Source organism: Alexandromys fortis, unplaced genomic scaffold (genome assembly GCF_014885135.2).
Source record: "Alexandromys fortis isolate MF-2015 unplaced genomic scaffold, M_Fortis_MF-2015_v1.1 scaffold_7, whole genome shotgun sequence".
NCBI lineage: Eukaryota > Metazoa > Chordata > Mammalia > Rodentia > Cricetidae > Alexandromys > Alexandromys fortis.
In genome coordinates this window covers 1216148-1242631 of record NW_026067920.1, presented here as the reverse complement: position 1 = coordinate 1242631, position 26484 = coordinate 1216148, and the positions used below count along the sequence as shown (strand labels likewise).

General features: G+C 49.5%; 1 protein-coding gene across 1 annotated transcript in view; it reads left to right on the top strand.

The window, feature by feature from the left end:
• Window positions 1-25346, top strand: part of Crmp1 (collapsin response mediator protein 1) — a 51089-nt gene extending 25743 nt beyond the window's left edge. The window contains exons 3-14 of the mRNA XM_050141088.1: window positions 1863-2047; window positions 6018-6182; window positions 9726-9787; window positions 10975-11055; window positions 12670-12738; window positions 13550-13670; window positions 14415-14571; window positions 16774-16915; window positions 18023-18193; window positions 19742-19921; window positions 22219-22384; window positions 24383-25346. Coding sequence (XP_049997045.1) covers window positions 1863-2047; window positions 6018-6182; window positions 9726-9787; window positions 10975-11055; window positions 12670-12738; window positions 13550-13670; window positions 14415-14571; window positions 16774-16915; window positions 18023-18193; window positions 19742-19921; window positions 22219-22384; window positions 24383-24474 — 1591 coding nt within the window. The 3' untranslated portion in view covers window positions 24475-25346. The remainder of the gene's footprint in view (window positions 1-1862; window positions 2048-6017; window positions 6183-9725; window positions 9788-10974; window positions 11056-12669; window positions 12739-13549; window positions 13671-14414; window positions 14572-16773; window positions 16916-18022; window positions 18194-19741; window positions 19922-22218; window positions 22385-24382) is intronic.
• The last annotated feature ends 1138 nt before the right edge of the window (window positions 25347-26484 follow it).

The window sequence follows — 26484 nt, the reverse complement described above, 5'->3', positions numbered from 1 at the left end:
CAAGCAGGGACCAGATTGCTGGCCAGCATAGCACGCTTGGTCATGTTGGTCCAGCCTTCTGGGAAGCTAAGAGTCCCTCCGGAAAGTTATCATTTGTCAGAAGCCTTGCAGTAGCCCTGGAAGCTTTCCTGCCTGTTTAAAACTGTACTCCGATTTCTTGACTAAGGTGAGGGCGCTGTGCCCAGTCCATGTAATGACATCCCACAGCCCAGTGCTGCGACACACAGATTGATTTGTTCAGCTAGAGTCCCAGGTCTGGGTATGGCAGGGCAGGTGCCTCTAAAAAGGCTTCTCTTGGCCATTGATACTATCTTGATCCCGTGTCATCACAGGCTTATCCCTCTGTATGCTTCATTGTCCTAATGTTTTTGTAAAAAGGTGAATTGTCTTATTTTGTTTTTGAGATTATAATTAAATTTCTCCCTTTCTTCCCTCCAAACCCTCCCATATATCCCTCCCTGACTGCTTTCAAATTCATCGCCTCTTTTCTCATGAATTGTTATTACATGAGGATATGTGTACTTATATACATATATATTCCCAAACATAACCTGCTTAGTCTTTACAATGCTACTTGTATGTATGTTTTCAGGGCTGGCCATTTGGTATGTGATAACCAGTTGATGTGCGTTTCCCTGGGGACACTATGTCTCCTTCTTTCAGCGTTCCTTAGTTGTTTGTGTAGGGTTGAGTCCTCATGGACTTTTTTCTGTCCCCCTTCGGCATGTCAGTGGTTGTCATCCTTGTTCCTCTCATGTTGGGACAGTCACGTCAGGGAGACTTTACAGGTGCAGCTTCTGACATTACTAGCAGACACAGTCTCAGAAGAAAGTCTCCCATCCTCTGGCTCTTACGATCTTTCCACCCCCTTTCTGCAGCGTTTCCTGCTCCTCGAGTGAGGGAGTATTTTATAGATGCGTCCTGGGACTGGGCTCCACAGCTCTGCATTTTGATTGGTTGTGGCTCTGTCATGGTCTCTATCTGTTGTAAAGAGACGTGTCTTAGATGAGGGTTGAGAACTACACTTGCCTGTGGGTATGAGGACAAACGTTTAGATTGTTTTTAGGGATTATGCTGGTTTAGTAGTGACTTGAGGTTCTCCTCCAAGATCCAGGACTTCACTAACTCTGGGTGGTTGGCTTGGTTTTCAGTCCCAGACATGGTCTCCCTCTTTTGGGCAGTTCTTAAGTCCACTTAGAGAGCTATTGTTTACCACTGAGGTCTGCCATTCTGATCACGGATACAGTTCATAGGTGTCACACTTGTGTACAGCTGTTGGCTGCCTTCCTCCTGTTGTTTTATTATAGAAACTCTAGTTCTAGCAAATTAGGCTTCACCCTAGTGACCTATTTTACCTCTGTGAAGACTCTGTCCCCACTACAGTCATATTCTGAGTTTATGGGGTTAAAGTTTCAACATAAGAATGTTAGGGGGGACACATTTCAGTACCTACCAGTGTCTGTGAAGTCTTGTGGGACTGATAGGACCTATCACTGCCTCACTCAGTGGCTCTTTCTGTATTCTTTAGGGGGCTGTCAAAAAGGCAAAGTACCCTAGGCCTGACCACTTTGTAGAGAGGCTGTTTTCTTCTCAGCGCTGCCATCTCACGTCCTGGAGTCTTCTAGATAGCTTAGCCAAGCGACCAGCCCTGTGGTGCTCCTGGATTTAGCCTAGGCTGCTGTCAAATGTTACAGCAGACTCTAAGCCCTGGGGGTGCTGTATCTGAGTTCTCCTTCTCAGACCAGTGCCCTGTGTCAGCCTGGGTGGGAAACATGGACTCAGAGGAGTTGACACTGTACAGTTGGCCGCCATCCTTGGTTTTCTTTTTAAAAACTAAAGATTTCTCTGTTATTTGCCTCTAGACAAATAGGAGAGAACCTGATTGTTCCTGGTGGGGTGAAAACCATCGAGGCCAATGGACGAATGGTCATTCCCGGAGGCATCGATGTCAACACTTACCTGCAGAAGCCCTGCCAGGGCATGACCTCAGCCGATGACTTCTTCCAGGGCACCAAAGCAGCACTGGCGGGTGGAACCACAATGATCAGTGAGTGGCACTGTCCCTGGCCTTGGGGACGTGGGTGGTGAGCTCTCCCCTCACCGTTCATACACACTGGTGTTTGATCCACCAAGCCCTGTAATCAGAGTTCTTTGTAAACTCCTCACCACACCCCTGTCGCAATCAATGTAGGTCATTGCTGTGTGTGTCTCTTGTACAGCACAAAAGAGTTCAGATACATGGGCATTAAACTTTGAAAAGTTACTTTACTCTGTATCAAGGTGGCATAGTCAGGTTGGGTGTTTGCAGGTTCTTGGCCTCGTATTCAAGGAATTGAAACAAAAGTTCCCATAGGTTTGCAAATGTAGCAAAGACGTGATTCAACTCATAGCCAGAACAGGTCAGAATACACTGCAGGAGACATGAGGAAGACATGCAGGAGCCCCATTATTTTCATGGGGATCCAAGGAGTTTTGTTACTAAGAGCCATAGTGAGGGTGGTTCTGTTTTGATTGATAGATTAGGTCACATAATTATTTTTTCTACTGTACCTATCCCTTCCCATAAATATCTGAGTGTAATCATATACACTCTCAAGTATGCCGAGACATAAGGTGGTAAATAGGAGATTCTCCCCAAAAGTTCCCTTTGAGAACACAGTTTGCCTTACCGTACAAGCACCCCAAACCAGTTCAAGTTGGCTAGGTTTTTCTGGTGTCCTACCTGGGCATGAAGAGAGCATGATTCGATAGAACCTAAGATTGATGGTTGTTAGGGGAAGGAAAAAACCTATTCCATTGTTCAGAGAGGGGTGTGCATGAAGCTCGATACATCTGGAGTCCTGAGGGGCTAACAGGTTGCTAGGTGCATTGTTCAGAGTGTGGTGTGTGTGCTTAATATGTGCAGGTGAGGGTCTCAGGCTGCCAAGTACATTATTATTTAAACAGGGATGTGCCCAAGCCAAGTGGAGTCCCAGGTTGCTAAACTCTTCCCTATGGTTGCTTCCCTAAAAATGACTAGTGAATTATGGATTTCAATGCTCAGGGTGAGATGGAAGTCTGCATTTAGAGTCTTAGAAATGAAGCAAATTTAAAAGTGTCAAGTCTTTTTCTCAGCTTTGCTGGACCACACTGGTTCAAATGTATGCTTGGTAACTTTCCAAGAAAGAGAGAGAGAGAGAGAGAGAGAGAGAGAGAGAGAGAGAGAGAGGGAGGGAGGGAGGGAGGGAGGGAGGGAGGGAGAGAGAAGAAAGAGAAAAGAAAGAGGTAAAAGTCCTCCTAATGTATGACAGTGGCTTTTCTGATCCTAGAAGTGTAGCAGATTTTGATCTGGGGGTATGCTGGACAGAGGGAGTGTCATTTAAAGAATGCCTTGATCTCATAGGGAGATCAAGCTAAACACAAACAACGTTCTAAACAACTTTCTGAAGTGTGAATTTGGCTGAAGTTACAACAGAAGGTGGAAGAGACTCACAGAGCAAAGTGATTTGCCTGTGGTTACACAGCTAGAAAGTGGTTATATTAGTTGTAGCTGTATCAGTGTTGTTACAATAATGCTATTCTAATGCTACATAATGAATAAGCTCTGGATTCTTTTGTTATACATTGTTATCACCAAGTACCTCAACTCAGTGGTCCTGTGACTCAGGATTGAGAGACTCCTGAATCACACACTCCTGGTAAATGGCATCATGGTATAAACACCATGTAAGACTGGAGGAGATCCACAAGGTAGAACTCACTGTCTAGTAAAGACATCAACTCACCGAGTGAACCCAGTATCAATGCTTTCTGTGGGCACAAACATAGTGTTCCAGTCATCTTCCATTAGGTCCTACCTCTTGAAAGTTCCAGCATTGGAACCCTGGGGACCCAGCTTCAGATGCATGAGTACTTGATGGACCCACTCAAATCACATCTCTAGTGAATCTCAAACACTGTTTACTCTTCTGCATTTATATGTGTGGCCAGGAGGGAAGTGTTGTGGTGGCCACTCCAGGCTGTGGCTGGATCAGGGCACTGAGGCACTCCCCTTCTGGAACTCAGGCAGACTTATTGCATTCTACTCAAGACCCATGCCAGTAAGCCGGATGGGCCTGGGAGATCCCCAACTTCCTCTTGCAGCAGCATCCTTTTTCTTGCTCTGGCTCCCACCCACATTGGCTGAACTCAGTCACAGGGCCAGGCCTAACCTCCCTGAAGTACTGTCTGCCTCAGGGAAGCAGTGGAGTGGCCAGGAAGCCTCCCAGTTTATTGCAGCCCCCCTGGACCTGGGACTACCATTCGACCTGCTTTAATTTGGATCCTGTTGTCATGACGTTTTCTTTAAAAAGACAATATTAATTTGTTAAGCCCTTCAATTCCAAGCAGCTCATTTTTGAGCTCCCCAGCCTTACCTATCCCTGCAGAGCATACAAGAGGCTACATAAGGTCACATGTCTGAACCACCAGAACCAGGAGGGTATGGCTTGCCTGATAAGACAACTTAAGTCTTTCTTTTTTCTAATGAATAGTTCATGGACCCAAGCAAGGAAATTCTGAATCAATGCAAGCCTGAAACCCAGCAGGGAAAGCTCCGATTCCTGTTGTTCCGTGTCTGATGTCAAAGGGCTTAGATAGCTTTTCTGCCTGCAACATGCTTCTCTTGATTGGGCTGGCTCCTTGGCAGATATTCTGTGGCTCAGGCGTGGCCAACATCTTGAGGTCTCTAATTCAATCCAGGCTGTAGTTTCATAGCTTCACAAGATGGCCCCTCAGAACTGCCATGTAGGCACCACGCATGTCACACACCTGAACTCAGTGGCTCTCCTGAACCTCAGAGGAAGAGTTCAGGACCCCTTTACTTCTGTATACTTCATAACTCAAGCCAAAGTCACATGGACAGCACTGCTAAATTCAGCTGCCAACTTGGGGTAAACCTTGGCCCCCTTAGATCACATTTGCAACAGTTTAAAATTGTTTTTTGCTTTTTAAACCCATTAGTCCTTTCCTCAAGTTGAAAGCTTAGCTAGAAAGGTCTTACACTGAGGGCATCCCTTTCTTTATTCCAGTTCAGATCAGGCTTCTCCCTAACTTCCTTATCTCTTTGAGTATCAGCCTTGGATCCAACATCAAATTTCTTGGTGCTATTTTTCCTCTTCATCCTGAGAGCTCAGGTCTTTTTTTTCAATTAATTAATTTTTAAAATATGATTTTTTTCTCATTTTACATACCTATCCCAGTTCCCACTCCCTCCTCTCCTCCCACTCCCCCCACATTCTCCCCACCCCATTCCCATTCATTCCTCAGAGAGGGTGAGGCCTCGCATGGAGAGTCAACAAAGTCTGTCACATCACTTGAGACAAGACCAAGGCCTCCCCTCCCCATCTAGGTTGAGCAAGATATCCCTTCAAAAACAATGAGCTCCAAAAATCCACTTCAAGCACTAGGGATAAATCCTGGTCCCACTGCCAGTGTCCCCACAGACCACCCAAGTCACACAACTATCACCCACATTCAGAGGGCCTAGTTTGGTTCTGCACTGGTTCCTTTGCTATCAGTCCAGAGTCAGTGTGAGAGCTTTGCTTCTTGATTAGGAAAAGCAGGCAGAGAGCACACTGGGAAAGGCAGGGGTTTCTTGAAACCTCAAATCCTACTCCTAGTTACATTCCTCCCCCAACAGGCCACACCTCTTCAACTTCCCTAAACAGTCACCAAGTGGGGAACATGTAATCAAATGCCTGAGATTTATAAATGTAGTGGTTTACCCTTTAAACCACTAGAGAGGTGATGGTGGGAATATGTTGATGGTTGTGGCTTATGATTATGGCATTGGTTATGGTGATGGTGGCAGTAGTGGGGGGTGATGATGATGATGATAGGAGGGTGGTCCTATGGTGATATTGATGGGAATGATGGTGGTAGTGTTGATGGATGATTGTGGCAATGATGGTAATCTTGATGAGGTGGGAGTGGGGGTGATGGCCACTGTTGGAAGAGCTTGGGATCTAAGCATCCCAACACATGTCTCTCTGCCCCAGTTGACCATGTTGTTCCTGAGCCTGGGTCCAGCCTGTTGACTTCCTTTGAGAAGTGGCACGAAGCAGCAGACACCAAGTCCTGCTGTGACTATTCCCTCCACGTGGACATCACAAGCTGGTACGACGGTGTTCGGGAGGAGCTGGAGGTGCTGGTGCAGGACAAAGGTCAGTGAAAGCCCAGAAGGGGCTGTAGAATCCTTTGACTGTCTTCTGTGAGCCCAACTTAGAGCCACACACTTCTGTTGAGATGTGGAATGACATGCTCCCTCTTCAGGGAGTCTGTCCTGCACTCCATGAAGCTTTGAGGAAGCATTCCTTCCCAACAGAATAAGCCTTGTCTCCATCGCCTGACATGGGAGGCCTTTGCTGGTCTAGCCTTACTCTTTCTGAAGCTTGAGACCATGGCTGCAGTCCCCTGCCACCTGCCTCACTGCTAGCCTCTGCCCAAGTCATTTTCTCCGTAGGAATGACCCTTTTCTGCTTGTCAAATGCTCATTCTCAAGACCCAGATCAGCAGAGCCCTTTCTCCTTAGCCTGTCAGAATTGCTTTAGCCCTTAAATACCTGAAAGTTGACTCTGGCCTTGTGGGGCACAACCTTTCCATTGCTCTTCGATTCTAGAACACTGGTTGTTTGTCTGGCTCTGTGAATGACTTTTGTGACCATACATCTCTATATCCCAGATGGCTCCCCCAGTCAGGCTCACACCAGGTGACCCCACCCCTGGCAGACATGTTCAAGCGTTCATTGCATTGCATAGAAATGGGTCAGACAGAGACAGAAGGGAAGTGAAGACTGGTAACAGGATGGAACAAGTCAGGACACGAGTGGTCAGTTCAGAGGGAACCTTCCAGAGAGGAAGTACCTGTCCTTCAGGGGATTCAAGGGGTGCTGGGATACACCTTTCATGTTTACAATACAGTCTGTGTTTTCTCATTATGAGAGTGTCATTGTTTCTAATACATTAAAACCAGAAAAGCAAACATCTTCCCCTCTGCTTCTGCTTCCGATTGCAATGTGACATTAGCTAAGCATTACTGCCTTCAATTTCCTGTCTATGTCAGCAACTTTTCCCCTTAAGCGGTGTACAGTCACTGTAATTTGGAATCTTTCTTTTCACTTAATGTTTTATGAGTGGCATTGCCCTCCACGAGTAATTCTTTAATAGCATTGCTTATGAAATGCAAGGGCAAATTTGCGCAACTGTTTTTTTAGTGGGCTTTTAGGTTTCCTGATTGTTTTATTATAAATTGCATTTCAGTGAGCATCTCCATACAAAACCTTTAGTTTGCAATTTTTATAATTTCCTTAGATGCTGAAAAATGAAATTATAATGTTTTCTGGGACCTTGGCTCTTATGGCCAATTGATTTTTTGAAAGATGCTCCCATCCATTCAGGAATAGCCCACATCAGAGTCCCTGGCTCCTGAATTTACACCGCCGGGTGCCACTGCATTTGTGGTGCCCTAGCTAATCTCAAACCAGGGTGTCATTGTGACTTTTATCACACTTTTTAAATCACTAATTATGCTCGCTTTTTGTGTGGGATTTTCCCTGTGTGACTATTCGATTGCCCCCTGAACTCTTATCACAGATTCCCTGTGTCTGTACGTGCCCTGCTGGAAGAACCGCACAGTTCCTCCGTGGTGGCTGCTCTGACTCTTACTGCACATGTAGTCATCTTCGGGGAACCTGCCATTGTGATCTTGCTGTCCCCACCTAGCTCTGTGGTCTGAGTCCGTTTCTGTGTACCTAGCAACTCGTGTGTGTCTGTGAGGAGAAGGGATATGGGGAGGGCAGGGGAGTAAACAATAGAGCTGTGTGCTCTTCAGGGACAAGTGACTGCCACACTGTTAGGGAGGGGATGTCTGCTTAGATTTGGGTATTCATGACACTGCTCCCTAAGACTGGAGAAACACTTCCTTTTCTTGAGTGGTGACTAATAGGAACAACTCAAACTTCCTGAACAGGATTTTAAATGTTCCCTAAGTTCCACAGCTTGGTCTTTTCCCTTTCTGTCCCCATGTACTCCCTTCCAGTCCCTCTACTCCCTAAAGCACCCTTCTGCTTAAAGCATCTCTTCTTAGTTCTGTTTTCAGCTGAGCTGTGCTTCCTGGAGGAAGGCCTTCACAGATGCCACACTGGGTTTCCTGCCCATCCATTAACCCCTAGCTCAGCTCCATCATGACTTACAACACTCAGTGAGCTTGTTTTCCACAGCCCCGACCCCAGCCCAGACCATGAACTCCCTGAGGATGGGAACTTGAAACAGTTTAGAAAGAGAAAAGCATTATTTCTTTGCAATCTGAGAGGTTCCAGCCAAGGCCAGTTGCTCCATTGCTCTACCTGAGGCGAGGCAGAGCATTATGGGAACCATGGGGCGGAGCAGAGCCACTCACTACCTCAGGACACAGTGAGAGGAGAAAGGGTATGGCATTGAGCGCACCCCCTGAATGGATGGATGTTAGAGCCCCCAGGATCCAGTCACGACCCCAAAGTCTGCCCGCGGGCAGCCTGACCCCAGCACATGAACACACGGGAAACACATCACATTCACACCACGGCAGAGTCAGTGTCTGAGTTTCCAGCTCACCTGATGAACCCGGAGATTGATGGCGACAGTGATACTGCTTCTGTGTCTGTGACTGTGTCAGAAAGGCTCATCTCTGCAAGGGGTGCGGTCTCGTAATCACCATATTTGTGCTTCCCACATACATATACTGATCGTGACATTTTTACTCGAGTATACTTGATTAGTCATTGATGTTTTTATACTAATCTTAGAGCACAATTTTCATTCCTAATTTTTCCCGTTATTTTTAGAGAAGAAATTTTTGTGACGGTCGTCTTCTACATATCAGAAGCCTCTTGTCTCTGTCACTGAATGCAAAAGAAGTCTCATCCCCTTTAATTCTTTGCCTCAGACTCTTTTTTTTTTCCTCCTCCAAATGTTTTCATATTCTAACTACAAACCCAAGTCACACACCACAGGTCCCAGATGAGCAAGGCAAAGTGATCCATGAGGCATGGCCTCTGTCCTCAAGCAGCTTGTAGAGGGATGAGAAACAAGCTCTCTCCTGTCTGTCCCGTGCTCCCCAGACTGCTCCTCATGATCAAGACCTGCCCTTTCTTCTCTTTTAAACCCATGCCTGCGCTCTGCCGAGAGCCTTCAGCGCCCTCCTTCTGCAGGATTCCTCAGCCTTCCCCATGCACCCCCAGCACCTAGCAGCTTCCAGGGCTGTCTGGCCATCACAGAATGTGCTCCATGGCACCCCCTAGCGGTCAAAGACTTACGCACTAGATATAGCGGTTGATTGCATGTCCTGTGCGCCATGTGGTCTGAACTGGGTCTGGCACTGAACTTGTGTATTTGTACTACACTTAAAACAATGCAGTCAGGAGGCACACGCTCCCTTTGCTTCAGTTGGAGGAAGACACTTTCTAAAAAGAAGGCTATGTGCACCCTCACCCCCCGGCACGGTTCCCAGGCCCCTCCTTCTTTATCCCCTTCCTTCTTCCTCTGCCTTCAGATCCAGCTCAGGTCGGATCTTTCCCAGAAGGTTCCAGGACTGGCTGCCACCCCCAAGCTGGGTCTGGTGCCCTGCCGTGGATCCCGTGGCATCTTCTCTCCTGTCAGCTACTACTGTGTACCTGGTCATTGACTTCACCTCAACTCAGACATGCTTTTCCCCATCTTATCTTGTGATAGGTGTCAACTCCTTCCAAGTCTACATGGCGTATAAGGACCTGTACCAGATGTCCGACAGCCAGGTAAGCCCTGCTGCTAGCTTCTCCTTTTCACCAGTACAGGCTGGAGCTGGCTGTGATGAGCAGGGGGATGAGGGGGTGGGGAACATTTCCATCCTGGGCTCAGGTCTCGCTCTCAGTACTAAGTGCAACGTGACCATTGCCCATCCTCTACTTTTGTTCCTCCCTAAAAAGAGATGAGAGTTTGGAGCTGGGGTCCTTGGTGGGGTGTCTCTCACACAGCTCTTCCCCGGCATTCTCTGGGCAGCTGCTTGGAGCTCATTGCAGACATTCAGGAGTTGCCTTCTGGATATGGATGCACTTGTTGCAGGCTGGGCATTGGAGTTCCCTTTGGGACTCAGGGGAGGCTGGGGACCAGTGCACAGTGGCTCTGCAGAGGCCAGCTGTGGCCTTCAGATGGATGCAAGGCACTGAGGAATTCAGTCTGTTTTCTCATCAGAAGGATGTCAGCTCTCTGGCCCAAGGTGCAAGGAGCTGAAGAAGACACCGCTGTGTGTTTCCAAGGGTGGGCTTTCTGCTTGCACCCACCCTCCCTCCATCATCAGGTCCCCTCTTCCTCCTAGAGAAAACTGTGGACACCAGTGCCAGCTTGCCATACCTGCTGCTTGCTGGGCAGCCGGGAACATCTTTCCCGGTATCTCTGGACTTAGGACTTTTACTCTCTCCACCCTTCCAGAGGTTGTCAGAGTGCTGAGTGCTTTAATACCAGTGAAATCCAAGGATAGTTAGGAATTGCTCTTTGGTCATTACTGCAGAATTGGGCCAATGGTGGCCTTTCCATGTCCGGTCCTCCAAAGAAGCACCTTGAAGTAGATAACAGCTTACTTAGCATCCTTGAGGCCTTTGGTGCAGACACCCAGGGTATCTAGAAGCAGGAAGTTGGTTGGGGTGCATGAAAGTGGCAGTATGTACATATGTGTGAAATTATGACTGGTGCTTCCTGCCTCTGACCCCCCCACCCTACCTCACGCATGAGTCTCAGAAGAAAGACAAAGAGGATGGAAGCGTTGTACTGGGACCATGAGCCTCTGATTGAATCAGTTTGGCCCCACCCAGTCTCCTGCCTCTCGATCTGGAAGATGGTGACCCATGGGGTCTTCAGAGGCTGCAGGAGTGAGCAGAGGAACAGCCTTTTAAAGACGCAGACTGCTGCACCTTGATTTCTTACCAGCCCCATTTCTCCTCTTTAGCTGTACGAAGCCTTCACCTTCCTCAAGGGCCTGGGAGCTGTGATCTTAGTCCATGCAGAAAATGGAGACTTGATAGCTCAGGTGAGTGGTCCAGGTTCTCCTTCCTACCATAAAGGGACCCCCTTATAAAGTAGACTGTAAAGAAGGGTGCATCCTCTATTAGTGAGATGGGTGAACAGGGAAGGGAGGAACTGACCACCGGGGTTCATATCACATGTGACGACAAGAGACATTCCCTTATGTGCAGTGCACCTACTGGCAAGACATGCAGCTTCTGGAATCTGTTTTTCCTTCTGTCTTGTGAGGTTTCTGAGCAAAACTGTTATACAAGTAGGGAGGGGTGAGGGGTGCCATGTGCATGCAGCTTCTTTATATGTGAATTCTGAAGATTTTACTCATTTTTATAGGTACATAGTCAGCACTTAACCAACTGGGGCTCCTTGTATTAGTCAGGGCTCTCTGGATAGAATGATGGCATACTCACACCTACCTACCCATACACACACACACACACACACACACACACACACACACACACACACACAAACTTACACAATATTTTACCATGTGAGTGGACTAGATGTCACGGTCCACCTAGTTCAATGATGGCTGTCTACCAAGGGAAAGCTTGAGACTCCAGTAGTTGTTCAGTCCGTGAGACTGCCTGTCTCAAATGATCCTGAGTCTATGCTGGAATCTCAGACAGACTCTCCTACCAGTGAAGGAATGGACAAAACCTTCCTTCTTCTGTGTTCTTTATATAGGCAGCCACCAGAAGGTGTGGCCCAGATTATAGGTTGGTCTTCCCCCTTTAGATGATTTAACGGAGAAAAACTCCTCATAAGTATATACCCAGCTTCTTGGATTTTAGTTAATTCCAAATTAGTCAAGTTGTCAACCAAAAATAGCCACCTTCTAGAAAGGCTTATTTTTGGTCTCCCTTCTGGAGATCACCAAGTGTGATATTGGCCTCTGTTGGGCTTCTGAGGGTGAATACCGACAGCTTCATACATGGCTGCAAACCGGAAGAGAGTTGACAGGGGAGCATGAGGGAGAGAGGCAGAGGACAGTGGTGGCTTGCCTGGTGACATCCTGCATAAGGGGTAACTAATCCCCTCCCCAGAAAGAAAGAAGTATAGTTTAGGCTCATAGTTCTGGAGATCCAAGATTGTGGTACCAGGCTCTGAGGAGCTTTTGGTGAGGGTCCAGGCAGATGTGGGGAAAACTCAGGAAGAAAACAGGTCTGTGCAGAAGTCTGGGTGTGTGAAACACAGGGGAGGCATTGTAAAAATCACTCTTGTCAGAACGAGTGCTATCTGAGATGAAAACCCATCCCACAGGAAAGCGTCAGTATCTCTTGATGCCTGTAAGCCTCTAACAGGCTTTCTTATCTCCTAGCACCCCCACAAAGGGTGGGGGGAGAGGAAGACAAGCCACCACTGAGTTTTGAGGAGACAAGCCCTGTCTTATGCTTCCTCTCACTGGTTTCTGGAGTTCTAGAACAACACAGGTGCTGCTGTGGCCGAGCAGAGGATGGGTGTGGACCAGTGGAAGGGAGGGTTGGTAAAGTGGTAAGAGCAGCTGGTCACCCTCAGTCCACTGACTGGCCTGTGGGAACGTCCTGGCCTCCTCTTCCTCATGTCAAGCAGGGGCGGGAAGAGAGACTCTCACAGTTCATTGGTGATTGTCTCCTAGGAACAAAAACGGATCCTGGAGATGGGCATCACGGGTCCCGAGGGTCATGCCCTGAGTAGACCTGAGGAGGTAAGACTCCCAACTCTGCGATCTCTAGTTGCCAAGTGCTTGTTCCAGAACCCTTCAGCTGAAGCAGAACAGTTGCTCCCAGCCCCTCCCGCTTCTCTCTGCTCTGTCCTCTCCACTCCTCCCCACTCCCTTTCCCCTCCTCCTTCCCAGGGCTCTGGAGGATGAAGGTCAGTCAGAGGAGCTACAAAGGCTTTGTCTATTCCCGGGGTCCAGAAGCATCACCCCTGGGCCCTGCACGCACTCTTGTGTCCTGACTCAGGGGCAGGGAACTTCACTGAGGACTTGGTATCTGGGTGACAGGTGATAGGGTCGGAAGCATTCCCTAGTGTCCTTGTCAAACCATTGCTTCTATGGGGCCATGCCTGAGGCCTTGACAGGCTGTAAATTATAAACCAAGAATAGGAGTCACAGCGCCTGCTTTGGCTTGCTGCCCCTGAGAGCACGGACGGACGCTCTAGAGGTGCCGAGATGAAGTGAGTCAGGTTCCGTGAGTGAATGAGAAAGCAATGTCAGTCATGGCCGTGCTCTGATGTCATGGTGACAGTCATTGGCCATGACCGTGTGTGCCTTTTGATGCGGCAGTGTCCTCTAACACAGCCTGCCCAGGGTTTCTAAGCAAGCCCAGGGCACCGTTCAGTCTCCAACCCTCCACCAGATTCGTCTGAACTTTTCTCACTTTCCATCAGTTTTACTCTCCTCCTTTTAAGTGGAAGGTTTCACGTTTGAGGACACTTAAGGCGACTGGAAGGACATGGGTTCAGGGGTGGCTGTCCCCTCCCTCTTGTGACCTTTGTATTTCCTATGTCCCCAGCTGGAGGCGGAAGCCGTGTTTCGGGCTATTGCCATCGCAGGCCGGATCAATTGCCCCGTGTATATCACGAAGGTCATGAGTAAGAGTGCCGCGGACATCATCGCGCTGGCCAGGAAGAAAGGCAGGTGGTGCTTGTCCTCTCGAGGGGTGATGGAGGGATGCCCACGTTTACTCTAGAGCAGAGGTCTCCCAGGAGCTGGTAGTCCATGGCCTCTAGGGTTATAAGGGGTGATGTGGGGTTCACAGTCCAGAGCTGGCTTTAGATTTGACTGCTAGTGTGCCCCCCATCAGAGACCTCTTCAAATCCCCGACAAGCTCCGAACCTCACTTCTTCATTAGTGATGTTCATCCCTGCTTCCAGGGACCAGATGAGACCACTTGGCTCTTTGCTGGCTTTAGAGACTTTCTCTGGGCTTCACACAAGCTGATGGTTAGTCAGGAATGGCCTTGAGGTCCCCCTGCATTCTCTCTCCCTTTTCTGGGGAGGGGGGACTATCCCCTGCACTCTCCACCTGGCTTGCCCCTCTCCTGGACTCTGTCCAGTACTCACACTGGGAACATATGTTCAGGGTTACCACACATTGAGGGAAGAGAGCCAGTTGTAGGTTGGGATGAAGGAAGGCATTGTCCCAGCGTCAACAGTACAGGGACAGCAGTAGTTGGATGTAAATGCATGCTGGCCTAGGTCAGCTGTCCTTATTGGATACAGAACTGGTGTTCACAGTAAGGGGTACTACGTGGTACTACCCCTGAGGAAGATGCCAGGCTATTGCATTCTAGCCAGTCTCCTCTGCCCGAGGCCCTCCCTTTGTGTCAGCATGGACACTATGGCTCTAACCACAGCCCTTATGTTTGCCTCTTCAAGGTCCCCTCGTCTTCGGTGAGCCCATAGCTGCCAGCCTGGGGACTGATGGCACCCACTACTGGAGCAAGAACTGGGCAAAGGCAGCTGCGTTTGTGACCTCCCCTCCCCTGAGTCCAGACCCCACCACTCCTGACTACTTGACCTCCTTGCTGGCCTGGTGAGAGCCCTGGGGACAGGGATTTAGGGCTGGGGTTGGGGTTAGAGTCCACAGCTGAAAACCACAGGCTGGTTAGGCACCCTAGAGAAGGGAGGCTTGGGGTCTGTGCTCAGAAAACAATACTATAGAAATTCCTCCTGGACCCAAGGGTATGTTCCCCCCAGTGACTGTTCCCATTAATTGGCCATCTCCTCCCACCACTTCGATATTGCTTATGTACCCACTGTGTTCTAGACAGTTAGGTGTGGTTGGGAGCCTCCAGGGCTAGGGATGAGAGACCAGGATTCAAGTCCTGCCTTTGCCGCATACTGGTCCTGTCATCTTGGGCTTTTCACAGCATGTGTAATGGCTCCCTGTCCCACCCAGCTTGCTCCTTGGCCACATGCACAGAACCTGTTCGCACAGGGCTTGTTGCGGCTCAGTACCGATAAGAGGGAATTCACTGAGCAGCCACCGTCACTGGGAAAGTCTAGTGTTTTTCTCATAGTGGAGCATAGCCGCTGCCATCCCTTCCATCAGCCAGCATGAGAGGAGGGCTGTGTAAGAACACACAGTGAGCTGAAGACAGGCTGTCCTGGAGAGGGTGGAGGGCTGGGACTCTGTGGAGGATACAAGTAGGGGCTGAACTTGGGGGTAAGACAGGACTTCCCGAGATAAGGAACCGTGTGCATGAACAAGGAGACTCTGGGATGAGCACCATGTGGAAATCTTTGTCCCCACATGATACAGACACTTTTGCTGGTGAACTCAGGGTCCGACTCAGCACCCAAGCCCATAGCTTGTAAATGTCTGACACTTTGACAAAACTGCAAAAAGAATCCTCATCTCCCCAGGATCTCCTGTCCCACTGCCTTGGCCAACTCAGAGAAAAGTAGGAACATGACCATAGTCCATAGAAACTTACGATGTCTTGCCCCGTTGGTCATGACCACTCTGGCTCAGTGTGCTGGCACCTCTTGTCTCCACAAAACCCTGTTTCCAAGATACCATCCCTAGTCACTGTCCATGGTGCTTAGCACTCTAGATAGCCTTGGGACCAAATAGAACGCCCCCATGATTTCTCCTCCTAAAGTGGAGCCCAGAGAGCAGAGCATAGCCTGGACCCCACTCCTTGACTAAACTATCACCTGGCCTCTCTCCAGGCTGACTCCCTCTGCCCAGTTTAACAGTCTGGAGCTGACAGTGACAACCCCAAGAAAGCACCATGTCTCAGGGTCTTGGTGCTTGATCCACACGCTGCCTGGCACTTTCTCATGACGTCTCTCAGTTAGTATTTACTGCTTCCCGACCTTGGCTGGAAGCTTTCTTCTTGGAGAGATAACTTCTGGTTGTCAGATTTACAATGGCAGTTCAGCTTATCTGGAGCACTCCTGTTCCTACCTGCTGTGGTCTAGTTTCTATACCCACCATGCCACAGTCTGCTGGCAATCACTATGGCTTCACAACATTCTAAGCACAGAGCATGTGTGTGATGTGGGTTTGCTAAACATGTAAGTACAGACAGTCCTAAACAGGACAGTTCTTAGGCATGTGTCTGGCAGCTAAGTGACTTATGTATCCTAATACTATAGAGGACAGCCTCAGCCTGCATTTGCAAGCCCCAAGTCACAATTCTATCCTCACTGATACTAGGCTCCAGGTTCAGGCTCTGGATGCACCCGATGGTTCCTGCTTCCAAATTCTCTAGAGACCAAATGACAAACCCAGAGATCTGTTTCCCTCAGCTGTTACCCACAAAGAGTGTTTGTTCTATGAGCCCAGCACAGAAGCCCCAGCTGCCACAGGCCAGCAACCTCACTCTAAGAGACACATGTCAGTGTGTGTGACTCTCCTGTGACATGCAGAGATGTCAGGCTTGAGTTATAGATGGGAGACTTCTGACATATAGGACACACAGACATAAATCAGCAAGCTTTGAGTTGATAGATTGACTTTGGATGACTGATTATATTATTCTCTATTGAAATAGGGGTGGGAGCATAGCTCATGGGTAGGGCACTTGCCTAGCATGTGTTAGACCCTGGGTTCAATTCCAAACACCAGAAAAAAAATATTCAGATACAATTCCTGATGCCCAGTGCCTCCTTTAGAACCTCCATTAGACCCACTGGGCCTTGAAGTAGGACTCCTGTGCTGAGTGACCCATGCCAGAGACTGCTGTTCACAGTGAGTGTGACTCCGCCTTCTTTCTGCTCTTGCCAGTGGAGACTTGCAGGTCACAGGTAGTGGCCACTGTCCCTACAGTACCGCCCAGAAAGCTGTCGGCAAGGACAACTTCACTCTGATCCCCGAGGGCGTCAATGGTATAGAGGAGCGGATGACTGTTGTCTGGGACAAGGCAGTGGTAAGTCTACCCCGCCTCTTTCCTGGAAGAGTCTAGATGTACCCTGCCTGGCCCACCCAGGACAATGGGATGGGATCCAGGGTCTCAAGTCTTCCTTTCTTACCTGAAGGTAGAGATGGGAACAGAGGGCTCCTGGGAAACCAGCCCCAGGCTGTGGAGTCCTCGCCTCCTGATGTGATATGAATGAAGGATGGAAAGCGGCTGGTGGGCGGAAGAGTGCTTTAGCTTGCTGGAGATGGCTCTGTAAATTGTGTCTATCGTCATGTGCGCATGTGTAAGCATGTGTGCACACGTGTCATGGTGCCTTGTGTGACATCCAGAGGACAGCCTCTGGGAGTCAGCTCTCTCCTCCTGCCAGGTCCCAGGAATTGAACTCCTGCCTCAGGTTTGGTGGGAGGCAATTTTACCTGCTGAGCCATCTTGCCAGTCCCAACCTTATTTACTTATTTATTTGAAATTATTGTTATTGTGTTGGGCGTGTTTTGGCTGCATGTATGTTTGTGCACTACAAATGTGACTGGTGCCCTTGGCGGCCAGAAGAAGGACTGGTGCCCTGGAGACCTTGGAATTGAAATTATGAACTGTTGTGAGCTCACAGGTGGCTGCTGGTATGGAATCCGGGTTCTTCAGAAAAAAAACAAAAACAAAAACAGTGCTCTTAACCACTGAGCTGTCTCTCCAGCTTCTCCCACCTAACTTTTTGAGACGGGTCCCTCTCTGGCCTAGAGCTCACCGAGTAGGTATGTGGCTGGCTGGCCCTAGCCCCAGGGACCTTTCTATCTTTACTCCCCAGTGCTAAGATCACAGGTGTGTGTTGCTGTGCCTGGTGTTTTCCATCAGCTCTGGACATTGAACTTGGGCCCTCCTGCTTATGTGGCAAACGCTTTATAGACTGAGCTATCTCTTGGGTTCAGTTTTTGCTTTTTATAAAACTTGGGCTGAGAATGGTGGCTCTTGTGCAAGTCTCAGCAGGCCTCTACGGTTCCTTTTAGCCTGCTCTGATCAGTCTCTTAATGAAGCCTGGTTTCCATCTGTGAGGACCCCACTGGAAGGCCCAGGTCTGTCCCCATCTCTTCTTCTCCTCAATGTCTGGGTCTTGATTTTTAGGCTACTGGCAAGATGGATGAGAATCAGTTTGTAGCCGTCACCAGCACCAACGCAGCCAAGATCTTCAACCTGTACCCTAGGAAAGGTCGGATTGCTGTGGGCTCTGATGCTGATGTAGTCATCTGGGACCCGGACAAGATGAAGACCATAACAGCCAAAAGCCATAAATCAGTAAGTCCCAGCTCATCCACAAGACTCTTTCCTTGGGTGGGTGATTTTTCCTTTGGGTCATTTCAGAAGCTTCTGGTTAAAAGTGATGCCAGGACTTCCCAAATCTGCTATGTGTCTCCATCAGCCACTCACACTTATATTGGAGAGATTCCAAGAAGGTCCTTTGACCTGGCTAAGCCAGGCTGCGGTTGTGGTCTTACAAACACGCTCTCCTCCCTCTGCCTCTCCCTGGCTGTGCACACAGGGCAGATACATCTATTCCTGGCCATGTGTTCCCTGGAAGAGCAGCCTGTGCTCTAACCCCTTGTAGCCATCACTCCAGGCCCAGCTTACCTTTTTTAAAATAACAGCTTTGAATAGAAATTGCAGCACAAAATTTGGAATCTGCAGGAAAAATTGTCCTGTTTGTGAGCAGGCTACAGAAAAAAAAATAACCAAAATTGACTGTATAGTCCCCCTGCCAACACACACACACACACACACACACACACACACCATGGTATGAGATACAAAGTTCGGGGCGAGGATTGGGGGGTCAACCACGCATGACCCACTGTTGCAATAATTGATTTAAAAAGTAAATGTGATTGAAAAGAATAGGTGAAAAGCCATTGGAGGGTGACGGTTGGCTGATGGCATTGACTGTCCTCTTCATGTGTCACAAGCCAAGTGCAGGATTTTAGAGTTCTGTTTTACTTTTTTTTCTTTTACTGTTTTTAAGATTTTACTTTTACTTATTTATTATTTATTAAAATTTATTTATTATGTATACAGTGCTCTGCCTGCATATATGCCTGCACACCAGAAAAAAGGCACCAGATCTTATTACAGAAGGTTGTGAGCCACCATGTGGTTGCTGGGAATTGAACTCAGGACTTCTGGAAGAGCAGCCGGTACTCTTAACCTCTGAGCCATCTCTTCAGACCCTTTATTTTATTTTTTAACTATATGTACATGTGTGTGTTTAACTTGGGATATGGAGGTCAGAGAACGTATTGAGGGAGTCAGTTCTTTCCTTCCACCAAACTGGTCCCAAAGCCCGACCTCAGGTCATCAGACTTGGCAGCAAGCGCATCCCTTCCCACTGAGCCATCATGCAGGCTGTTGTCTCTCCAGCTGATGAGACAGTGGCAGCACGAATTTGCCCTGTGCACATATTGTAAGTGGGCAACGTTCCTCACCTTCCCCCAGCAGGGCAGCCTGGGCCCAGTCCTTGGGATGTGATTTGATGGTATACTCCAAGTGTTTTAGGAAGCCCATCCTTTGACCTTTAGTTTAGGAAATTCTCCCCTGAAAAAGATAATGTCACAGAAATGTATGTTATGGCCAGAATGTCCGTAGTGCTTGTCCACAGAGGAGACGGCTTCCATTTTAGAGGCCCAGGGTAAGTGCTAACAGTCAGTCCCAGCAGGTGCTGTGCACAGTGGGCTATTACAGAGAAGTCACTGACAATGCTCATAATGGAGCAGCACTTTGTGTGTGCCATGGGGGTGCAAGGGAAGCCTTGGGTGTGGTGCAGAAGTAAATCTGGGCTTCTTGCATTCACAGTCTGTGGAGTACAACATCTTTGAGGGCATGGAGTGCCACGGCTCGCCTCTGGTGGTCATCAGCCAGGGCAAGATTGTTTTTGAGGATGGGAACATCAGCGTCAGCAAGGGCATGGGCCGTTTCATCCCTCGAAAGCCATTCCCAGAGCACCTGTACCAGCGCGTGAGGATCAGGAACAAGGTGAGCACCTGCGTGCAGAACCCTCACGCTGTGCCATCCCCTTCTTGGGGAGCTGAAGGCCACTTCATCCCCTCTTTCCTGAGCACAGTTGATGAACACAGCTGCATGTACCCCTGTTTGTTCTACTGAGAAGTGGGCTAGTATCTCAGGCTCAGGTGATCAGACAAGGTCAGGGGGGTTGCTGGGCTTTGAAGGCTGTGTTGGGAGAGGTGCCTGTGGGCCATACAGAGTTCTGTTCTGAAACATCTTGGAGGATCCACACATGGCCCGCTGGAGGGCCTCATTAGATTAGAACCTGATTCTCAGGGTCAAGAAAGACTTCCTGGGTACCCAGCCATCACAGTGAGAATATGCATAGCCCAGCATCCTTGAGGGCTGGCTCCCTCCTGACCTCCCTAGCCCTCTCATCCTCCCCCCTTGCCAGATCTGTATCTACCGTCTCCAAGGTCTTGAGACTCAGCCTTGGAAGGCTCCAGCCAAGCCCAGAGCAGGCACTGTCCTTTTCTGACTCAGAGAAGGGAATTTTGGACTCCTTACTGTGGCTGTTCTCCCTGTCTGTGACCCTCCTGTCACCATATAAACTTTTTACTCACATGACGCATGCCAGAAGGGCCAGCTGTGTATGTTGCATGTGTATCTCTGTTTCTTGTGTGCAGTTTGAATGCATACTTGTGTGTCCACTTTGTGTACTGTACATGTGTACTCATCACATGCATTGCACACATATGCACACATACCCATTGTGTATAATGTGCTTTCATGCATGTGTGTACATTTGTTCATTGCTTGCATTATACATGTATGCATATGTGTGTTCCTATTGTGTACTGTGCATGTATGCATTCACTTATCCATTGTGTAGATTATACATGTATGCATGTGCCCATTGAGTGTGCCGTTCATACATGTATGTTCATTGCATGTACTGAACATGTATGCATACATATAGGTGTGTGCCTTGTATATTGGGGTGTGTATACACATGTATGCACAATTTACATGGTGCACGTGGGTTCGTGTGTGTGCTCCCACCCTTGTACTTCAGTGGCAGCATTACTGAGACAGGAAAGGCAGACACCGTCTCCCAGCCCTAAGCCCCACAGAGTTGCCATTATCTGTCAGCCGTCCCTCTGCCTCTGCTACAAGGTCAGCACCTAAGAGGCACACGTCACAGGCTCTGTGCATCAGGTGCAAAGACTAAGTTTGAGGAGGGGCAGAGTGACCTGGGGTCTCGGGTACCAGAATGGTTGGGATGCCCACTCCCCACCAAGGCCTGGCAGCATGCTGGGCTGTAGCACTTTCATCCGCTCTGCAACTGAGGCCCATGGAGAATAGTTAACTGCCAGTGAGGAAATAGCTGGCCCAATGCTAAGACAGCTTACATCAGCGGGACAGGCTGTTGTACTTAGGGTTCCCTGCTCTCATCCCTGGGAAGTGGGCAGGAGCCAGGCTGGGAATGGGCATAGAACCTGCCGTTAGCCACTCTGAGCCCAGGGTAAGGGTGGTGACTGAAGGAGGCTGCGGGAAGCAGGATGGCAGGGGCTGAGGAAGGGGCACAAGTTCCTGGAGGCCTTGGTAATCAGAAAACAGGGCCCTGGGACAGGAGAGTGGTCCAGGTCAAGGCGGTCCCTGCCAACTTTGGGGGAGGGGCCTGGATCTGGGGTCAGGGAATGGTTCCTTGCCACCACTAGCCCCTAGAGGGCCTTGCACGGTGCCATGGATGAATTCTGTTCTCTGGCCTGAGGTTCTCTGTGCTGTGCAAGATCTCCAGTGCCCCATGGGTCCCTTCTCCGCTATGGGCTGTGTGGGCCTCTGGCTGACAGCTCCTCTGTCTCTGGATGGGGATGGCTTTCCCTGTTGAGGTCATCACTGAGGAGTTCCTTGACTCCTCTGCCCTCCCTGCCTTCTCCTCACTCTCTCCTTTAACAAGCCACCTGCCCCCAATTCCCTGCCCCCAGTTCCCTGTGTACTTCTTTAAAGATGGGAAAACTGGCCCCCTGAACACTGTAGTCTGAGGAGCTGCAGAGGAGGGATGGCAGGGAAAGTGTCTATGTAGAAATGGCTTGAGGTCCCTCAGCGTGAATCTCTGTGTGCATGCGTGTGAACAGATGTGCTCATCTCTGAAGCATATGCATGCATGTAAATGTATAGCCGTGTTGCACTACAGCACATGTCTGTGTGTACTCATTTGCTTGTGTGAGCATATGTGATGTACAGCTAGATGGCCTCAGGCCCCCTGCTGGCAGGACAGAGGCACAGACACGTGTTAATCTGACCCGCTCCCTCTTTCTGTTTAGGTATTCGGGTTGCACGGTGTTTCCAGGGGAATGTACGACGGCCCTGTGTACGAGGTGCCAGCTACACCCAAACATGCCGCTCCTGCTCCTTCTGCCAAATCTTCGCCTTCCAAACACCAGCCCCCACCTATCAGGAACCTCCACCAGTCCAACTTCAGCTTATCAGGTAATCTCATGGTAGCCTGGCTCCCGTGGAAAGGGGCCCATGGCCTCAGGCATAAGTGGAGAAGGCGGGAAGGCCAGGGGCACGCTCCTTTGCTGTGCACTGAGCCACAGCATAGGCAAATGTTTCTAGGTACAGCACAGCATGTTGATTTTTGACTTGGCACTCGTCGGCCAGGGAATGTCACCACTCTCATACCGTGAAGCTAAGTGTGGAACCCAAGGATGGGTGTGAGGCAGGGGTCCTGTCATTTGCTGGGTACATACTCTGTGCCTGGCCCTCAGCAGACCCCGCACTCCCAGGCTTAGGAAGCGCAATGTGGATTTTATGTCATTCCTACATGGTGGTGCTGTGTTTCTGGTATTGTTTGAAGTTTTGCAAAATACAGTTTCAAAGTACCAGGATTACATGTACTTGCAACTCTATCAGATGACCACAGGAGGGAGCATCACACACACACACACACACACACACACAGAGAGAGAGAAACAGAGAGAGAGAGACAGACAGAGAGAGAGACAGAGAGACACAGAGAGAGACAGACAGTTGTTAGAGCCAGTGTAGGGTCCCTTCAGATGAGTTGCGAAGCCTGCTGAATTCCACAGTTCAAAGGCTATGATATTGCAGTCAATGGATTTTTAAGATGCAACCATTTGAAACATGAACATGAGCTCATGAGCTCTGTAAAAACAGGCAGTGGGCTAAAGTAGGTCAGTGGGTCATGCCAGCAAAGGTGTGTGCTAGCAACAGAGGGGGGCAGGAGCAGAGAGAAGGATGGAATTTCACTTTAAATTGTTGGAGGACTAGAGGTACCCTGCAGCGAGAATGCAGTGGATCCTGGGTCAGGGGACCCCGGGACACCACTCTTTCCACAATCCTTTCTTGGAATAGTCATCTGAGTGCAACTCTGGTGTTAAAGGTGGCTGACGTTGTTGCACAAAGAGACCCCACACACAACCCTAGCATCTTGTCTGGTGTGCACAGAGGGCTGCCTTCTATGCTGTGAGGAGCCCTGGAGACAGTGGCATCTCACAGCCAGTTAGCAGACTGGCTCTCTAGTCTCGTCAGGCAACTAAACACTGTAGATCTACTGTTAGATGTGAATAGAAAATCTTTAGAATAAAGATAGCCATGTAATAACAAGCATGTGTTAAGGCCCTCCTTCTCTCTGAAACCCATGGTGTTGCTCTCGGGGCCTCACAGACATTTACCAAGGGTCACTATTGCTGCCAGTGACATGGCTGGTTTTCCTACGTTGCTGTCAAGTTCACCCTTGTCCAGTTCCGAGTCAGGACAGTGCTACAGTACATAGGTGCAGTATGCTAGTGTTAACTGTAGTCACCCAGCAGACCTGGTGTGGCGGGCTGTGATGGGAAAGGAGCAGAATGACCGGCTGCGTCCTGAGTTAGCAGGAAGACAGACGGCTGCCAGTGAGACGGCTGGGAGAACAAGATCTGTACTCTAAGGCAGGCTCTCAGTGGCTCACCTAGCCAGACCCTGTACAGTCAAGGTCAAAAGAGAAGACAATCCACAAGCAGACACAGGTCACCAGAGCAAGGGACACTGTCAAAGGAAGGCGGGCTTTGGGGACAAGGCAATGTGGGCATGAGTCCTGTCTTCTCAATCTGATGTCTGTGTCCTTAGGGCATTCAGCCTGAGCTTCACCTCCCTTAGCTTTGAATTGTGGGTAAAACACATATCCATCATACCATTGTGTGTTCTCAGCACAAACCAGTGCCCCAAGACTGCCTGCACACAGTAGGAACTCACTCTGCAGGAGTCAGAGACCTGGGAGGGCTGGCAGGTACCCAGGGGAGATCAGGCAGGTCTACAGGTCAGGGAGGCTTCCCTGAGTGAACCTAGGCAGGGTCTTGAAGGTGGGTTAGAGTGATGAGCATTTCAAGATGGGGTGCAATACCAGGAAAGGTGGGGAGGGCAGAGGCTGGGCATCGGCACACCAAGGTCTTTCCCCACACACTATTGGCCTTCTGTCTCTTTCAGGTGCCCAGATAGACGACAACAATCCAAGGCGTACGGGCCACCGCATTGTGGCTCCCCCTGGTGGCCGCTCTAACATCACCAGCCTCGGTTGACCTCAGATGAGCCAGAGAACGCAAGAGTGAAGGATTCTGGGAAAATGTCCATTCCTTTTCCTGTCTGTGTTTTTGAAGCCCACAGTTTTAGTTGGTACTGATGGAGGGGAGATTGAGTGATGCTCTTTCCTCCTCTGTTTAGGAAGAAGTGGTACTAGTGTGGTGTGTTTGCCTGGAAGTTCCTTGCCCACAGTGTGTGTTCACACAGACTCCACCTCAGAGCATGGTGTCTCCATTGTCCCTTCCTAGTGATGATCCCCAGGTGTAGCATTGTCCTATACCATCCCCTCCGTTCCTCCACGCCCCTCTGAGTGATGATGGTTCCTTTGCGCCCTGTAGCTGTTCTAGGATAGGATGCATGTTAGTAAGTTACGTATGCAAGTCTGAGCGCGGCTGACGGACATCGCCGAGGACCGACATAGACACGATGCCAAGACCTTAGCCCCCAGGGGAGACTCCCAAACTCTTAAAAATGAAGGCTCTTCCCCGAGAGTCTTCACTGGAAAGAAGTCATCCCCATCCCCACCCTGACTGAGACCTGTGATATGAAGAATGGCAGGGAAGCCTTCCACCTGGTCATAGAGCTCCATCACCCACGTCCCGCGTCAGCAACCCGGTCCCTGTACCTGGCCATGGTGTCTTTCTGGTCTGTGTGTTCTTCCAACCAGCCTTGGGCTTTGGGCCCAGCCAGGCTCGCACCCAGAAAGGGGTGTCCTGACACCCCCCGCCTCAGGCCTGAGGATAGGGGGGTAACAGCTCTGCCAGGCTGCCTGAGTCCCTGTTCCTCCGAGGAGGTCAGTGGGGCAATCAGATTTTTACAGTTTTGTACAGTTTTCCTTTGTATTCACTTCCATTTTTACTTAATAACTGACTTGTTGGTGGCTCTTATTTCTGAATTCAAAGCTTGTGAAAAAAAAAAATAAAGAAATTAAATTGCCCGTTGACCTGACTGGGTGTTTTCGTTTGGGTGGATCAAAGGTCTAGCAGTCATCCTGACTCCGTGATGACCAAGTATTGGGGACACTGCGGATGACGGGTGGGAGGGAACGATTAGCACATGCCTCAGAAGAGATGGGTCAAGACCCTGGATAAATAGGTAGGCTTCTGGGATATGCAATGACCGACAGCTCAGCTCACAGCCGGGGCTGCATAGGAACTGGGTCACTAAGGACAGAAGTGCTCAGTACTCTCCATGTTGCTCCCCAGAGCAGAGGACCCAGAAAATGCTGTACCTTTCTATAAGGAGCCGTACTGCCCTCCAACCAAGTCAGCTTGGGTTTAAAGAACCCCAAAGATCCCCAAGTGAAGGGCACCCTTGCAAATCGGGGTTGCCATCTTTCTTCACAGTTCCACAGAGGCCCCATAGGAAAGGATATGGGGCTAGACCAACTTGGCTTCGGGGAAAGATTCTTATTCATGGTGGCTATTCCTATGAGGGAAAGGCATTGCAGGACTCTATGAGAGGCTAGGACCTACTTAGGATTTGCTGTGGATCTCCTGGGCACCCAAACAGTCCTTTCTTCATGTCCAGCTACTGACTTCAAAATCCCTGCCAGGCTGTGCTCAAGGTCTGCTGGGCAGCTTGGATCCCAGCAAGTGCCTGACTGTATAAGGGTAAGCTTGCAGGGCACAAGCCCTACACTGCGAATGAGGTTCTGTTCCCCCCTACTTGTGTGTTTGGGGCTGTGTACCAACTCCGTAGAAAGCTAGAATCTGACCATCTCCTGCCTCCTGAGGAGCTATGGTCTCCTATGATGACCTGGGAATGAAGTCATGTGGGCAGGTACTGGACAAAGGCTTCTCCTTGGCCAGCCATCCCCTTCTGTAGTGTCCCTAACTCCCCTCTGAGCTGCCTTCCTTCCCATGCATGGTCTCCAGAGTGCAGGAGAGGTCCTGGCTTTAACGGTATGAAGGGGTCATGGAGAGAAGTTAAGGCTTGGCAGCATACGGCTGGGTTAGAGTCTTTGAAGAAAGCACAGAAGAGGCTATGAGTGAAGGCGCAGCCCAGAT